This window comes from Talpa europaea (assembly GCF_964194135.1).
Source record: "Talpa europaea genome assembly, chromosome: 11".
NCBI lineage: Eukaryota > Metazoa > Chordata > Mammalia > Eulipotyphla > Talpidae > Talpa > Talpa europaea.
In genome coordinates, this window is record NC_140078.1 from 26,726,068 (window position 1) to 26,744,677 (window position 18,610).

The following is an 18,610-nucleotide window of genomic DNA, read 5'->3' on the forward strand; positions in this document are numbered from 1 at the left end:
TCACTTGAGTTAATATAAGCTTTTCTGTTCCAGAGTGACATAGCCGACGTGCCCAGTGACACCTCTAAGAATGACAAAAAAGGAAAGGCCAACACTGCCAAAGCTAACGTGACCCCTCAGAGCAGCTCTGAACTCAGACCAACCACCACGGCTGCCCTGGGGTCTGGCGTAGAAGCCAAGAAAGGTAAAAGAGTTATTTGGGCTCCTTATCTGTTCTGGCAATTTTAGGCACTTTTTAAAGAGTCTTTTATGAGGGTATTTAGAATTGCTAATCTTGCCAGTTTTCATTGCTCCATAAAACTTAAGAACTTGCTTATGGATTGGACAAACTGCTTGATTGCCCTCATTATTTAACAGGGAGTCAACTTTTGTGTTTCATCTGCTAAAGCCCACACCTTAGTTACACTGCATAAAATATCCAGAGTTTGAGAAACATTCAATGTGATGTCCTGTATGGAAAAAACTTACTGTGAACTTCAGTAATTCCATCCCCACTGTCCTCAGGATGCTACCCTGGGCTCTTTACGTGGACAGGTGGTGGTCTCATGAACCATCAGAAACCAAATTGTTCTAATATGTCTAGAGTCCCTTAAATGTACTGTCATAGGTAGATATGTAGCCTCTGTTGTTACCATTTATTTGTAAAATTATGAGCTGGGCTTTTGAAGGCTAGTTTTATGTGGTTGCCTGTGGAGGAAACAAAATATCACAAGAGGTGTTGTAGGGTAAATGGAAGGGATCAGGTTTTTTTCCAGCCTCCCACCATAAGCATCAATGATCAACCCCTGTGGTCTTACACGCGCGCCTGATGGTGGCACCTGGTGTCTGGTGTGGGCATACGTAAGTGGGCACACCTGAGCCGAGATACTGAGCATGTAAGGACAGGGTGGCAGAGAACCATGCAGTACAGGCCAAGAGAGAACACCAGAGAGCCCAGCAAGAGCCAAGACTTACCCGGGGCTAGGAGGCCTGCAAGCCTCCCGGCCCCCAGACCTCTCTGCCTGCCCTGCACCTGGTTATCTCACTACAAATGGTGTAGAAAGATCATTAAAAGCCTGCAAAAGCCACTGAGGGCTCCCGGACTCCTTTACCCGACTGCCCAGATCATAGAAAACCTGCTCTGTGGGCCTCCCCTGTTGGCGCAGCGGTTAAGCGCTGGGCTGCGAGGCTGCCCGCAGCCTCTGCAGCGCCAGTTCATTCCCTGGCTGCCGGCGAGGGTCCCACGAAAAAAAAAAAGAAAACCTGCTCTGTGCCTCCCTGGCACTACACGTGTCTTCCAAAATTGTGTGTCCCATGTGCTAATATTCAGCTGCCCTGCAGGGAACAATGTACTGACCATTTGACACTTAAGTTCTTACTGCTCAGGTCTCCATTCTGACTGGTAAAAATAAATGAAATATTTTTAATGTTCTCCTTGACCATGAATCAAATTTTCAAAATTCATTCTTACTTTAATAAGATTTCTCTTTTTCCCAATGGCTTTTTACTCAGTATATAATGTGTATGTGTGTATTTCCCACTTATATGTGAATTCCGTGTCCCTGGTATAAAAAAATCAAGCTGTTTGTACACTTAAGTACACACAATGCTTCAGTTTAATGTAAGAAATGACAGATTCCCAAACCAAAGCAGCATAGTAATTTAGCCAGAAACTAAGTGTGCATTGAGCTTTGTGAAGCAAATTAGAAAATGAGACAGCACCAAAGTAGCCCAAATTGCACTTTGCCTGCAGCTGTGTGTCTGTTCTTCCTTGGAAAGAACATGGAGGAAGGTAATAATACAGGTTTTGGGTATTCTGTGCCAGCACCGGTCATTAATAACATTAGCCACTCAGAGACAGACAGGAAGAGTTTGTGTTTAAGGTTCTTGCCTCACTCCCATTAGTGTATAAAGTCATGAGTAATTGTAATGAGCTAAGTGGCCTGAAAGACGCTGCCCGAGTGGCCAGCAATGTACCCCTACTCCCACCAGCCTTTTGTTGAGGGTGCTTGTGAAAGGGGTAGACTCCCCACAATTCTAGGTCACAGAAGGAGGGTACATCACATTTTGGAGGGCAAAAAAAAAATCCTCAGGGAAGGAAATGAGGTGCTGGCTGTTGGAAATTAACTAGATTAAGCTGACCTGGGGAGAGGGCAAGTGGTGTGAGTCCACGTCTATGAAGGTGAGATGAAATTCTGAATGGTTTCCCCTAGATATGTAGCGAAAAAACAATGACCTCAACACTAATGCTTGATTCTCTCTTTAATTTCAAGAATAAAGAATTAAGAAAATTCAGCTCCTAGTTCATGTCCAACTAGCAACAAACTTTGGAACCCAAAATGTACTCCTTAACCCCACCTTCACACAGGAAAGCCTGTTGACCTGTACTGTCCATGTAACAGCCTCTAACGACATGTGGCTATGTAAATTTATTCAAATTAGGGCCTCCCCTGGTGGCACAGCAGTTGAGCGCTGGGCTGCGAAGCTGCCCGCAGCCTCTGCAGCACAGGTTCCATCCCCGGCCGCCGGTGAGGGGTCCACATGGCACGCAGACCTCTCCTGCTGCCCGCTGCTCCCCTCAGCAGTGTACTTCAGTCCTTCTGCCTGTTCTGCTCCCCTCTCTGGCTCTGGTGAATTCTCTCACCTGCCCACACTTCTGACTATACCCAGTGCTTGTATAAATAAATAAATAAATCTTTAAAAAAAAAAAAAACTTTATAGAACAATAATTTTACAAGTTACTTGTGTCTTTTTCAGAAAAAGCAAAACCAAGTGATGGCAGGAGGTTTATATTTTCATAGGTTCCTGATAATCATGATTTAGTTAAGTCAAGACCAAAAAAAATAGTCTCATCATTCTGGGTCAAGCATTGAACTCTTTCTATTTGTCAGATCTCTGGAGGATTTGCATGTTCCCAAATTCTGTATGTTCATTTCACAGATGAGAGAATGGAAGAGAAAATGAGAGAATGGAGAGATAGGGACACTGAGCCATGCTAGGATTAGCTCCTCTGAGCTACACTGTCTTCCACTGTAAGGCAGAGCTATGATGTCAGACTAAGGAGATCAGAAAGAAACCCCAGAGCATCTTGATAATCCTATCATAAATGTTGTAGATTACAAACCCGATTTCTTTCAGCCAAGATACTCTTTTTCTACCCATACACCCTCACACTGAATGCACAGATCTTAAAATGAATAAAACCAGAAAATGAGACTTGAACTTGATGCCAGTCTTGCTTGAATATCATCCCTAGCCTTTAGGATTCTAATGGAAATCAATTATAGTAGAGTGCACATTCATTTTGTTTGTCTAAGATGAATATCTATAGTCAAACAGAACATGTTTAGGGATACTTCTACAACTGTGGTTGCCATGACAACACCCAGCCTGGCCTCACTCCAATTCCAGGATGACTTAGTATATCACTCTAGGTCTCATGTGATGCTTTGATTACATTGTTTCCTATACATTAAAGACATTGCTGTGGTCAATTGCATATATTAAATTTCTTACATGCTAAAAGTAAATTTAGTAAAAAGCTGAAAAAATGTTTTGATCTTTGATGATGACTGAGTTAAGAATTAAATTGAGAGTTAATTGAATGCTATGCCTTAAAATTTAAATATAAAAATACCAACAATGGTCCTGCTGTGCCTGGTTATTTCTCCAGTATGTGGTTTATACACTATCCCCCAGCTGTAGGAGGACTGACTGATTGCAAATCCCAGCTGCACTTTTACCCAGGGACTTGCCCTCAGACTGTCGGCATTTGCCTAGAAGGTTATAAGAACCTCAGAAACTCTTACCTGACTGATCAGAGGTTGCTAAAGTCCAATCTCCTTACCTCAAGGCAGAAACACTGGGAAGGTCCATTTAGGCTAAAGATACTCCACTATGATCAGACTAAGGCTGGGATTTCAGCTGGAAATACACTCAGGTTTCTTTTGAGAGCCTTCCCTCAATAAATCACATACAAGAATTCCGCCATACAGGCTCCGTTCACTGACCTCAGACAGTAAACATGTCAATCAAGTGACCAGTTGATTGCTTTGAATTGGACATTAAGATTTTTTTTTATCTATAACAGTATATGGAAAGTAGCTTTAAAGCCTTTTGATGCTATTTTAAGCTGCTCATTTTATATTGCCAGTCATTCTAATTTTTAATATGCACAATAACTTTTTTTTTAAGGTATCGAGCTTATCCCTCAAGTGAGGATAGAAGATCTAAAGCAGATGAAGGTAAAATTGCTTGGTCATTTTGCAAGCATTTTTATATTACACATTTTTTTTGTATGCCACCAAGTGTGGCTACAGAAATTTATTTTGGATTCTCTGTTTCTCCCACAGGCTTACTTGAAGCATTTAAAGAAACAGCAGAAGGAGCTAAACTCTTTAAAAAAGAAACATGCAAAGGTACAGTGTTTTTTGTGTGCTCACATGTGTGTGTGCAATCTGTTTCCTTGTTTCCTTTTTACTTTTTTTTTTTTTTTTTTTGTGGGACCCTCGCCCAGCGGCCAGGGAACAAACCCATGCTGCAGAGGCTGCGGGCAGCCTTGCAGCCCAGCGCTCAACCGCTGCACCACCAGGGGAGGCCCTACTTTTTACTTTTTTTAGCTCTCTGGTGAAAACTTCAAGCTATTATTTTGTGTTATGGACCATTACATTTCTCACCAGCAAAACACTGTCTAGAAACTGATACCAGCTAACTGGACAGCTATACCTTCATAAATCGCCCTAAATCCTACCATCTAAATTTGTGTGGACTTTTACAAAAGCTTCAGTGTGTATTTTTTTAAAGGTAGCATTTAAAATTCCTTAGGTCAAGTAACAGCTAAATTTTCAGAGCAATCATGAGTCTCTCAAGACTATCCTGGGTTCTTTGGACTAGTTTTTTCATGTATTTGTTTAATATTTTATTTATTTTTGCATAGAAGAACTGGGGTACAGGCCAGAGGTGTATGGGGTGAGAGGATTCACCAGAGACAGAGTGGGGAGCAAAACAGACAGATCTACTGAAATACACTGCTAAGGGGAGCAGCAGGTGAGACAGGACAGATCTGTTGTGCCATGTGGATCAACTCCCTGGCCAGTGATCAAACTCAGACCATTTCAGTAAAAGTGCTGAGAATAGCCCTTAGGCCACCAGGGAGGCCCTTTTGGACTAGTTTTTAAGATACTGCCCTTGGGCCAAGGGCCAAAAATGCACATTCTTGGACCCCTTGAATTTAGTTATAGTTTCCAAGAGAGGCCTAGGAAATACATTCTAAATAAGTTCCTCCCCTATGTAAAGAGTGCCCCCCTTTACTGTCCTTCAGCTCCTTTGTGAAGCCATACTAATTGCCTGCAAAATGCAGATCATGCCTCTTAAAGAACAGATAACCTGTTGGGAAGAGTAGGTGATCTGGGCTGTAGCACCTCAACCTTGAAACTTGTTAGTAAGAGCAGAGACCAGTGCTTAGTCCATATTCAGTGAATATGGGGCATATCAGCCTGGGGAAATAATGCCACTTCTCAGACCTAAAGGGAAGCAGAGAATACATGAACTAAGGCCCAATGGTTTAAGAAATAAATGTGTGATCCTAAAAGAAGCTTATTTCCAAACCTGAAGGTTAGCTGCAAAGTAGAGAGAAGGAATACTGATATGAATATGAGGATCTGCCACTTAGAAAAGGAAAACGTAGAAATAGGTAATACGCTGTTAGGATAGTCAGAAGTCATTACAGGGGAATGACCATTTGAGCCCCAAATGAGATCACGGTGCTATTTAAAATGCCTGGTTTATGGAAAATGGCAGTGGTCGGTTGTTTTTCACCCTGTGAATGCAGCCAGCAGTCAGACTTCTAGTTATCTCTCACTCTAGAAATGGAAATGTGATTCCAATATCCATTAGATGAGACAAAGAAGAATAAAAGAAAGCAGAACAAAATAGCAGTAATCCCACCCTAAAGAATGACTCTTTAAGCTCCAGAACTAGGGTTACTTTCCTTAAGAGACAGGCAGGCTTATTAAATCCTTTAAAAAAATATAAAACCCAAACTTAGATAACTAGTAACATGTTAGAAGACATTCAGCTCAAATACCATAGGGATTAAGCAGGAAGTAATGAAGGAACTAGGCCAGGTATGGAAACCGTGGAACCCTTGGTCCTATGAAAAGGCAGTTTAGGGGGCCTCCCCTGGTGGCACAGCGGTTGAGCGCTGGGCTGCGAAGCTGCCCGCAGCCTCTGCAGCGCTGGTTCGAGCCTCTGCAGCACCGGTTCGATCCCCGGCCACCAGCGAGGGTCCCACATGGCACACAAACCTCTCCTGCTGCACCCCTGCTGCTCCCCTCAGCAGTGTACTTCATCAATCTGCCTGTTCTGCTCCCTGCTCTGGCTCTGGTGAATTCTCTCACCCTCCCACACTTCTGACTGTACCCAGAGCTTGTATAAATAAATAAATAAATAAATCTTTTTTAAAAAAAAGGAGTTTAGACTAGGGTCCTACCATCGATGCCTAAAGTCTGTAGGCCAGCTGCATTCTGTAAAGGAGAATCAAAAAATCTGCAGTCTTAGGTGAATTTTCTGATCACATGATCTTTTGATATTAGCTATTAATTCAATTTTTTGTTGAAAGGCCAGGTAGCACAACAAAAATAAATAAATACTACTTCTGCAGACTGGATGCATCCTTTGGGCTACCAATTTGCAACATGACCATCAGATGCCTGAAAAACCAATTAAAATTTAGAGTTTCAGTAGAACTACTTGGCAAAGTTAAAAATCCTTTTCCCATTTATATTTTATGAAATCGTTTTAGAGTTTCAGTAGAACTACTTGGCAAAGTTAAAAATCCTTTTCCCATTTATATTTTATGAAATCGTTTTAGAGTTTCAGTAGAACTACTTGGCAAAGTTAAAAATCCTTTTCCCATTTATATTTTATGAAATCTTTTGAAGATGTTCATGAATTAGGTTTGCTAAAGTTGAGCCTAGAAAATTAATTTTTTTAAACTAAATCACTAAGTCACTATTTCATATACTTTGAAAATAAGCAAGCAAAAGAAATAGGCCTGTGAGGGGAGTTATATAATCAATGACTCGATCCATTCCAATCTTAAATATCATTCCAGTTAAGTTTCTCAAGAGTAAGACTAGGATATCACCTCAAATATCATTTAGAGTCAGGAGATTACTGATTGTACCAATTTTCTCCATTTGGGTGCTGAGCAGCTAAAGAAATCTAATTTGAGATAAGTCTCACTGGCTGTGGCCAAATTATCCAGTGGAAATAATGCCTATAAAGAAATACGTATTTTCAAGGTTTTACAGCCCAATTTCAGTGATTGAATGAAGCAAATGGGAAAATATTTTAGATATCTGTAAAGCTAGAGCCAGAGCTTCTAAACATTCCGTCATCCTTGTAAATGCATCTAGATAAGAAAGCTGGTGACAATATCAAATGATGGGTATTCAACATCAACTGATGGTGGCAACCCACAATGGCTGTTTTAATTAGGTAATGAGGCTGTCTAAGACCTTCCAAAATGTGCCCTGCATTTAGATGCTATGCCACATGATGAATAGTTATTTTACATGTAAAAGAGAAGAAATATGGTAGCTGAACTTGGATATTTGCAGACCAATGTGTAGAAGGGGCAGGAGCCTAATTAGGTATGTTGGATAGCAGGACAAAACAGATGGATGAAAGGTCTATGGATACATATATGTGGGAAAAAAAGGACTTTGGGGTGAATGGTATTGCCCACAGGTAGGAAGGGTTGGCTTTTGAGGTTGGTGTGTTCATTAGACAGAGGCTGGTGATGCCCTTATTGCAGATACACCTGTATACGAAACTCTTAGGTTGGGGAGAGATTGGAAATCCTCTTTCTCAGACTCTGTTACTCTTGGTTTTCAAGCCAACACTCTGGCAAAACTACTGAAAATTATGCCAGCCTCAGTGAGGTACAATTTATCGGCCCCTCTAAAAGTCCAGTTTGTAACTGAAAATTCTCCCTGTTCAGGAGCACAGTACGATGCAGAAGTTACATTGCACACAAGTTGACAAAATTGTGGCGCAGTATGACAAGGAGAAGTCAACACATGAGAAGATTCTAGAGAAGGCAATGAAGAAGAAGGGGTAATACTGGTTATTCCAGAAGCTTTTTGCTTTTTTATATTGTCTTTTTCCCACAGTGCAGCTGTCCTGTCTAGGCTTAGGAAAAGTTAGTCTTGACTCTGTCTTCATCATTAAAAATTATTCCTGGAAAATAAGAGAATCATTAAACTGGAGCCAATAATTAAAGTAAAAAAGATGAGTTTTTTTTCTATTTCTACAGCTGTTAATTAATGACATAATAACTATTTCTCTTATGTGTTCTCCATTCAAGTATCTTTAAGGTGAATGGGAATAGAAGAGCGATGGAAGGATAAGCTAAATTTGGGACAATTCAGAATTACAGAAATCATTTTGTGTAGCCAGAAAACAAATACTGAGGGTGGTACACTAGAGGAAAAAGAAAGCAATCTCGATTTTTAATTTTACAAGACTATGTAACTAACAGATAAGACTGTTGAATAAAATCTATCATCACATTTACTGTGAATGATTTTGTCTAGAATTAAACCAGGGGGAGATATCCCTCAAGCCGCAAGCTAACTGAATAACACACTAGAGGGGACATATATTCAGTGCCAGCCATTAAGAAGTAATAGAATCAAAATCAACAAGCAACTATAAACCAGAGACACACTGCAGGGGGGTGGGGGTGCAATTGTATGGGGAATATAACCAAAATGAAAATGCATACATTGTGCAAAAATGAAAAATGATGTAAGAATTATATAAAATAAAATACTAAAAAAATAAAATAAAATGCATTAAGCTGAATTTAAAGGCAGGTGGGAAAATTCATACTCAAGAAAAAGAAGTGACACAGATAATTGTTTAAACCTGGTAACGAAGTTTGTAAAATAACATTATTTTTAAAAATATTTTCTTTTGATATATATCTTCTATACCAAGTATCAAAATTTTGAGTTTCCTTGTATCTTGGAGTAATCCAAGTTGATCACATTGTAGTAGATATTTGTTAATATATTTGCCTCAGGATCTGATTTCTTACCATAATGTAGAATATTATAGTAGAAGTTACTACGAAATTAATAATTTAAAATCATGAAATGGAAGACAATGAAATAAAATAAAATTCCTAGTAATTGGGAAAGAAAAAAAAAAGAAGTAATAGATTCGGTGAGAGACCTAGCATGTTTAGATTAATGCTTCTCATTACCAATAATATAATGAAGCGTTCTGACTCAGGCCATAATAATCAGCACATATATGCTAAAGACAGAAGCTCAGGATCTGTTCTGTTTTCGGCAATGATATGGATGTTTGGAAAGGAAAAAAATAACCACTGAAATAAGCAGTAATGTCTGCTGGGCAATTACCTAGTATATATTCCCCATTCACAATAGAATACAAAGCAAAATTTATGCCATGATGCCAAGAAATGCTATTTTCTCCCCTGCTGGCTTGTGTAAAAAGACAAAAACTTGGCTTTGTAACCAAAATGGAAGAATTAAAATTTCACTTCAACACTGGGGACTCATTTTCCAGTTTTCATCCCAAATAATATTTTATTGAATAAATAATAATAGCTGTAAGAAAATCAGGCACCAGAATGGAAACTGACTACAGACCCTTAACAATGAAATAATTGTTAGGTCTGAAGTGTCTCTTTGTGTAGTGGTTGAATTGAGTAATCACGATACAGATATTTTATAAGGTATGCATCTACTGCTAGAAAAGTGATCTTACCCAATGAGCCGTGGCATCCCATATTTGATGAACGAATTGTCTTCATTAGAAAGCTATGTAGCAAAGCCTGCGGGAATGGGAAGATATGTAACGTTTGGCATGTATTTGTGATTTTCCATTTTCAGGGGAAGTAATTGTCTCGAAATGAAAAAAGAAACAGAAATTAAAATTCAGACACTAACATCAGATCACAAGTCGAAGGTAAGAAAATGACTTTTTCTCTACCAGCAACTTATAGAATATACTTTGTAATTTTTTAGAAGCAATACCTAGCATAAATCAGAAATGTCTGGATCCAAGGGTTCACATTTGTCCCAGATTCACTACCTTTGAGAAGACCCATTTCATGGAACTTTTCCTTCATCTGTGGAAATATGCTTGTTTTATATATATATATGTGTGTGTGTGTGTGTGTGTGTGTATACACACATATATATATATATATACCTTAGAGACTTCACGTGAAACAATCCCTGAGTACACTGAAAGGAAATCTGTATAAAATATAGACTGCCCTATATTTTATCTGTATAAAATATACTGCCCTATAAAAGTAACATTAAACATATCACAGAAAATCACTCAATTTGGGAGTTGGCTGACTTTTCATATGCCATCTTCACATTGCTCTGAAAGTTTGGAATGAAAAAAATGTCAAGTGCTGATATTCTAGGAGATCAAACTAATTACTCATATTTCCCTAGACTTAAGGATATAGGAGTCTGGGGGAGATCAATTATATTTGTGGACTCTTGGAGAATTGAATAGCTAAGTTCGTATCAAGAACACAAATAATCCTTCCAGCAATAATTATAAAAGAAAAAATTAAAAAGAAACCTTAAGGAAAGCTCCCAGCTCTAGCTTTTGCTCAAACCAGCCAGCCTTCACATGCAGTCCACATACAGCTCTGTCATTAGCCCAGTGACCCCACCACATACAGTAATTCAAGCAGAAACCCTCCTTGGTGCTATCTATTTTGTCTCTTCTGCCACTAAGTCTATAGAAACAGGAAGTCATATGTCTTTGGGAGTTGTTCCCTATTCCTTCTTCCTCTCTTCTTAACTAGAATGTTTGAGAATGAACATCAGTGCAAACATGCTATGATTTTTAACTGCTCTGCCTAGACAGAAAAGTAGAAACCTTGACAACTATATCCATTTCCTTTTGTTCCAAATAAACCATGCCAGCATTTAGTAGCTTAAAACAACCACCATGTGTGAGCTCACATATCAGAGGGTCACATTGGGGCTCTACTGAACTAAGTGGTTCTTCTGATTTTGGATGCCTCAAGTATGGGTCTGTAGTCAGCTAGGATTGTCAGCCTCACTCAGATAATCTGGTTTTTAGTGGGTGGTTTTTCCTACATGGCCTCTCATCCTCCTACAGCACAGGCTACAACACAGAGAAGGCTCAGGAGCCCAGACGTATCCAAAGGGCAAGCAGTGTCCCAGCTTCTGCTTGTATCACATTTGTTAATGTCTCATTGGCTAACACAAGTCACAGGTCAGCCAGTTCCTAGGAGGTGGAGAACTAGACTCTAGCTCTTCACGGGAAGAGCTTCAAAACCATTTTGTAAAGACCAAGGATACCTGGAAGGGAAGACTTTTCACCCCAGTGTCTGTTAGGGTTGACACAATAAGTACTGATCCAGACATAAGAGAACACACAGTCCTGAGGCCTTCTGCAAATGAAGCTGGGAAAGCATGAGGTAACGAAGAGAATTCTGATGGAATTGATTAAAAAGGCCAAGGCCAAGACAAACCAGAGTATTGGCAAGTTAGTCAGCAAAATAACAGGTCCTGTTTAAATTTCAGTGCTAAAGTGATTGATTTATTTTAATAGACAATGACTTCCTGATCCCATTGATGACAACATACTTTTGGCCAGTTTATAGGTGTTCCTTGATTCACTAGTGGGAGGGAGAGATGAAATGCATGCCTAATAGTGTGCTTTCAGTTCTTAACTGCGCTTGAGAATCCCAAGTGACACCGTCCCCTTTGTCTCACACAGGTCAAAGAGATTGTGGCACAGCACACAAAGGAGTGGTCAGAAATGATCAACACCCACAGCGCCGAGGAGCAAGAAATCCGAGACCTGCACCTCAGCCAGCAGTGCGAGCTGCTGAGAAAGCTGCTGATCAACGCCCATGAGCAGCAAACCCAGCAGCTGAAACTATCCCATGATAGGTAGGGGAGCAAGCCACTCCCAGCGTCGATGCCCCATTTTTTTAATGTTGTGTGTTTGTGAGGGAAGGTAGTAAGTGAAATCCACTTGACACATAGTACTGAGCTTTTCCGTATGTCTGATCCTATGGTTAGTGAAAGCAAGAGGCAACATAAGAAATGTCCTCTGCCTTCAAAGAGTTTGTGAGAATCGGTAAGACAGCTCGCTCACAAGTCAAATGGCAAGTAGCATATGATACATACTAAAAACTGTCCCAGACACAGAAGCATCTAGCCCCAACGAGCTCTGCCACCTCTGGATTGGTCATGGAGGCATCTGGAGTGACAGGGCTACAACTGGCCTTTGAAAATAGTCTGGAATCTTTTAGGATTAGACACAGAAAGAGATCAAGACCAGTGAGTAATGCTCCCAGAGCTGTTGGTCTGACCCCCTCAATGGTAAATGTGGAAACACTCTTCTTTTTATGCTAGTAGGACTTGTATGAATTTTAGAAAGAGGCGCTTGATCAAGAAGCAGCAGAGAAGTTTCAGTTTATTTTGGTCTCCCCATTTGAGCAAATTGAATATTGCATTTCAAACACTGCAAATGATGAACTGGACTTCTTCCCTGGCAGAAGAGTATTTATGTCAATTATGTCTTTTCATCACAACTTTTTGCAGTTTGCTTGCTTTTCACTTAATGCCAACTACATGCTACAGTTAGGGTTTATTGATACACACAAAAGAGGAGAAGATAAAAGCATTATACAAACAACTCAAACAAAAACGCTTTTTAAATGCTAGCTGCTTAAATTATCTGGTCTCAAGTTCCCAATCTTATTTTGGACATAGTCTTCAGACATAAAGTGTTTTTGCTATAGTTTCCAACTAAATGAAGAGCACCAGGCTCTGTTTCCTGTGGGCTTATGTTCTACTCCCTGTTCACTTTTAAAGTATTTCATTTGGTTGTGTGGGGTTAGAAATTGTCTCTTTTTTTTTCCCCTTTAGAAATGCTCTTAATATAGCACACAGAAAATTCTGTCCATCACTCTGCCTTTGACCCACTTGTGCATAATCAGATTTTAGGTGCCTGCCTTCATTCAAAGATACTCCACAGGATAAAGCATTCTTTCAAAATCTTTTTTTTTTTTGTAGTTGAATAAAGAAAGAAAAACTAACCCACAACCATAGGCGTTGTCCAAAAGAAAAAACAAAGTAAACTAATTTTTCCTATACTTAGTATGTCATTTGAAGAGACCATAAGCTAATTACTAATTTAACTTAAAAAGTAGATCTGTGGCAGAGTGTTTTTCAGAGCAACGGCAGTATTTATACTTTTCCTTAAACATCTTGTGGTTGTCTTTCCTTTTTAAAATCACAGCTGTCGTTCTTGATTTAAAAATCTTGCCTCTTGCCTCCTAAGTGTTTATCTACAACATTTGGTTATTGGTAATTTCTTGTTGAATGAATGAGTAAGGAAATAGTTAATTTACTAAAAATTTGTAGGAATATTTGAAGGCCATTTCTGGGGCCCGTGAATTTGTATCAATATTCCTGCCTGTGTGGCCCTAAGGTCACTAACGAGGAACTCTCTATTTCAGTGTTGTTCATCCCTTTTGATGTGGTGCAAATACTATTTAGGTCACCTTATGAGAGAACATTCTCTCTCTCTCTCTCTCTCTCTCTCTCTCTCTCTCTCTTCCCCTCACTCACCCATCTTATCTCAAATACAATGGGAAAACTCTTGGGTTTTATGGAAAAAAAAATTGCTGTTCCATTACCACGAGGTGACCCACCGCCCTCAGGAAGAAGCATCCAATGGGTTGGGTCTCCTTCCCTTCCTTTCACAGAATATGGAATAGCTCAGCGAGCTCAATAATGGGGAAAATAATAAACCTAGTCCTACTGTTGCATGTACCATTTGTGTGTTTTTAAATTTCTTTATAATAATTGAACATCATGACATAAAATTTACTTTGTTAACTTTTTTAAGTGTACAGCATTAGGTCCATTCACATTGTTATACTAGCATCACCACTATCCATCTCCAAATTTTTTTCATCGTCTCAGCTGAATTCCACAAAACACTAATTCCCCAACCCCCTCTCCTCCTGTTAATTTCTAATATGTAGGGAAAGCAAGGAAATGCGAGCACACCAGGCTAAGATTTCTATGGAAAACAGCAAAGCCATCAGCCAAGATAAATCTATCAAGAATAAAGCAGAACGGGAAAGGTAAGTCTGAACACTCATAGCAGTCAGATAGCATTGATTTCAACATAAACAAACTCAGCAACATTTACATGTATAAATACATACCTACTCAACATTAAAATATTAAAAAAACTGTGAGTTTTGGTTAAGAATTCTATTTTAACTGCTATGAAAATGTGGTATCGTTGCCTGAACAATAATACTGATTGTTTCGTAACACCAGAAAAATAAATTTACGTTCAATACATGTATGTTCATTTGTAAACAAAATTGTATGCAATACGGCATAATAATGAATATGATTCCAAAATATCTTCCCCACATTCCACTAGGTCATCCTGCAAGCAACTCACCTGCTCAGGTGTAAGCCCATTCTGAGTGGGCCAGTTTTGAAGAGCAGCTTCTTCCTTTGATTGCCTTGCACTGTCTTTGTCTACAGACCACCACTACATCCCAGTTTTTCTGGCTTCTCCTTGTCTTAGGTTAGAGTTTCTAGAAACATAGAATGAAGCAGGAATTTGGTTGCATGTGATGTACTGAGAAAGCGATCTTCAGAGAAGGGGAATGCAGGAAGCAGCAGGGGCGAGGGAGGAGCTGAGCAAGGACTTGGGCTCACCTCCGTCCATCTGTAACTTGATCCCAGGCTCTGGTGTGCAACCCGCACTAAGGATCTGTCCATCTTGAGCCAAGTGTATCTGGATTTTGTACTTGAGTGTTAGTAAGTCACTGGCCTCCAGCAATTGGGGGAAGACTGTGTGACATCCAGAGAAGGTCCCAGGTGCAAATCCTTTAGCAGAAATCAGTAAAGAGGATTCAAGAGGGCATTAGTCTTATTACCCAAGAAAGGGAGATTCCCAGTAACCACAAATAGCATCTTTACCTACCAGGCTTATTATCTTTCTCTAGAAGCCTTTGAAGATATAAGTGCCAGTTGCTTCATAACAAAAAAAACCTAGTTCAGGCCTCCCTGGTGGCGCAAGGTGTTAAGAACTGCACTATGAAGCAATTCGCAGCCTCTGCAGCACCAATTCGATCCCCAGCCGGCCAGGAAGCTACCCACATGGTGCAGCAGACCTCTCCAGTCTTGCCCACTGCTCCCTTCAGCAGTGTACTTCGGTCAATCTGCCTGTTCTGTTCCCCACTGTCTCTGGTGAATCCTCTCACCCCCTGCATTTCTGGCCTGTACCCCAGCTCTTGTATGCATAAATAAATAAATCTTTAAAAAAAAAAAACACCCTAGTTTACATACCTGTGGCCAAACACAACAGGGTTCCTTCTTTTGGAGAAATAAGATGGTTAGAAGTTGACTAGCTAAAGTTCATGACCCACATAAAGATTGCCTCACAAAATATAGAACAAAGTGAAGATTCTATCTTGGGGTTAAAATACCAGCATGAAGTTTAGGACTTCCAGTTGATCAACTCTCTTAATCGTCAGCTGAGCAATTAGAGAACATGCCAACTACCTTGTTTCAACTTCCCAGTCTACAAGATCATTGTTTACTTCCTTATTTTGAACACAGCAAGAACTGCTGTTCCACTACCTCAATGTCATTGGTTTCTAAAACACTTCTCAATTGTTAATGATAAATAGTGTTAACCTTGAAATATGGTAAGATATAAAGCAGAATACCATCCAGTACATTTTCATGCTTAAGTTTTTTGAATTAAATATGGTTTGGAACTAATGGGTCACAAATGGAATATGGAATTCCACAATAATTCAGCATAAAAAGTTCTAGCCATAATAAAGCCTCATTAATGTGAATTACTTTTGACTGTCCAAAATGAAATATTAGAATTCAACATAATAAATATAATTATTAAATAGTTATATATCAGTTTTTAAAGTGGACTTTAACTCCATGAAGGTCAAATTGTCTTAAATAATGACTCACTGGTGCTTTAATGAGCAAGCTTTTCATTTAATTTCTTTATTTAGTCTTAATATGCTTATTTATTATAACTCTGTATCCAGTGGTAGGTGGTTTTAAAGCACCTAAAAACGGTTGATTTTTAAAAGAAAATTTTTCTATGCCAAATGGTTACCTTCTAATGTACCTACTTCTACATATAAATATTTATTAAAATTTATTTTAAACTACTTTATTAAACTACTGGAAAGCCAAATTAATATATATCATGGGAGAGCTAAGAAAAGCATATAGAAACTGATAAACACTTCTTGGATCAAAGAAGACATTTCAACAGAAATTGTATGATGTATAACTCTGAATGACAATTCAGGCACTATTTATCAATATGCAGTAAGTAGCTAAAGTTCCCAGCAAAAAAAAACAAACCTACAAAATCAAAAGGCAGCCAGTAGAATGGAAGAAAATATTTGTGAACCATATATCAGATAAGGGGTTAATACTCAACATATAAAGAACTCAAGTAACTCAGTAGCAAAAAAAACAAAAATAATTAATCCAATTTAAGAATGGGCAGAGGACCAAAATAAGCATTTTTCCAAAGAAGACATATAAACAGCTAACAGGTACATGAAGAGATGCTCAGTATCATTAATCAAGAAAAAATGTAAATCGAAACCACAATAAGATAATATTAGAAAGGCTCACATTTATTAGGATGGCTGTTATCAAAAAGACCAGAGGTAACACACTGCATGGATGTAGAGAAAACATAACTATCAATGGGAATGTCACCTGGTACAGCCAATATGGAAAACATTAAGAGGGTTCCTCAAAAAATTGAAACTAGGACTACCAAGTGATTCGGGCATCCCACTTCTGGATATCTATCAGAAGGAAAGGAAATCATTATCTGGAAGAAAGAGGTGCTCCCCCAGGCATTGTTCACAATAGCCAAAACCTGGAAATGCTCTAAGTGTCTATCACTGAATAAAAAAAGAAATGTGACATGTACATATAATGGAATATTATTCAGCTATTTTAAAAAATGGAAAGCCCAGGGCCTCCCCTGGTGGTGCAGCAGTTGAGCGCTGGGTTGCGAGGCTGCCCGCAACCTCTGCAGCGCCAGTTCGATCCCTGGCCACCGGCAAGGGTCCCACTAAAATAAATAAATAAATAGATAGATACATAGATAAATAAATAAATAAATAAATGTTTTAAAAAAATTTTTTAAAAGAAAAATGGAAAGCCTGTCATTTGCAATAATATGGATGGCCCTTGAGGGCATTATGCTATATAAAATCAGTCAGACAGAGAAAGACAAATATTGTATGATCGCACTTATATGTGGAATCTAAAAAATAATATGTGAAACTCATAAAAATAATGAATGACTAGCTACATCATTCATTTATTTAGTCGACAGATATTTAATATGCCAAACATGGCGGGAACCTGTGCACCACATCATTGTAGCTCTGTCTGGAAAACACCAAAGTTTCATTAATAGCAAGCTGGAAATAGGGTAATCTATTCACAGGTGGAAAAATCCTTGTAGAGATGAAAGTAATGGAGTAGTTCGAAATATGGCAATTTCTCTAAGGCATAAGACTAAGGAAGAAGTTACAGAAGGAAGACCAGAATATGTTAGCACTTAGATAAACTTGGAAAAACACACAAAACAATATATATTAGGAGCCTTAGCATCACCAGGACTTGTTAGAAATGCAGAATCTCAGGTCCAGCCCAGACCCATGGAATCACACCCTCATCCATAAGTTTTAAGATTACAACCCAAAATGTACCAGAATTTTTTTTTGCAGCTCACAATGAAACAGTCTATATATATATATATATAAAACGTCATTGTTCATTTTTAAAGTGTTTGCTTTTTTTTCCCCTCAGATGTAGTCCCCATGGAATTTTCTCTACTAATGCTCCCCTGCACCATCACCACAGTCCCTCCCTCTGATCCCTCTCCCTCTTCCTCCCCTGCGGGATGTCTCTGGTTTATAATTGTCTCTGTTTGTTTTGTTTTGTTGTATTGTATTGTTATTATGTTTTTCCCCTGATGTGTTATTTGGTTCCCCTATATTCTTCCTATAAGTGAAACCGTCCGATATTTCTTTTTCCGTCTAGCTTATTTCACTTAGCATAATTCCTTCTAGTTCCATTCATGTTGCTATGAGTTTTCCTTTTTAATAATATCTCCAGGTGATTTGTATGTCTGTGAAAGTTTGAAAATTCTTGAATATATTACATATGGACACATGTCTATTAATAAGAAGATTAAAACATGGATGGGAAGGCCCACACCAAATTCAGAACAATGATTACCTCTCAAGAGAGAGAAAGGAATGAAATGGAATCGGGAGAACCAGAATGAGAACTTTATATTTCTAACATTTTATTTCCTTAAAAAATATAAGAAAGGGCCTCCCCTGGTGGTACAGCAGTTGAGGGCTGGGCTGCGAAGCTGCCTGCAGCCTCTGCAGTGCTGGTTTGATCCCCGGCTGCCTGCGAAGTCCCACATGGTGTGCAGATGTCTCCTGCCCCGCCCTCTGCTCCCCTCAGCAGTG

At 39.1% G+C, this 18,610-nt stretch overlaps 1 protein-coding gene across 4 annotated transcripts in view; it reads left to right on the top strand.

Annotated features, from left to right (window-relative positions):
• Positions 1-18,610, top strand: part of PLCB4 (phospholipase C beta 4) — a gene marked incomplete at both ends in the record, with an annotated part of 144,892 nt that overhangs the window by 120,117 nt on the left and 6,165 nt on the right. For all 4 annotated transcript variants that reach the window (XM_084248062.1, XM_084248063.1, XM_084248064.1 and 1 more), the window contains 7 exons: positions 34-184; positions 4,174-4,223; positions 4,332-4,397; positions 7,985-8,100; positions 9,909-9,984; positions 11,794-11,969; positions 14,078-14,179. In XM_084248062.1, coding sequence (XP_084104188.1) covers positions 34-184; positions 4,174-4,223; positions 4,332-4,397; positions 7,985-8,100; positions 9,909-9,984; positions 11,794-11,969; positions 14,078-14,179 — 737 coding nt within the window. The remainder of the gene's footprint in view (positions 1-33; positions 185-4,173; positions 4,224-4,331; positions 4,398-7,984; positions 8,101-9,908; positions 9,985-11,793; positions 11,970-14,077; positions 14,180-18,610) is intronic.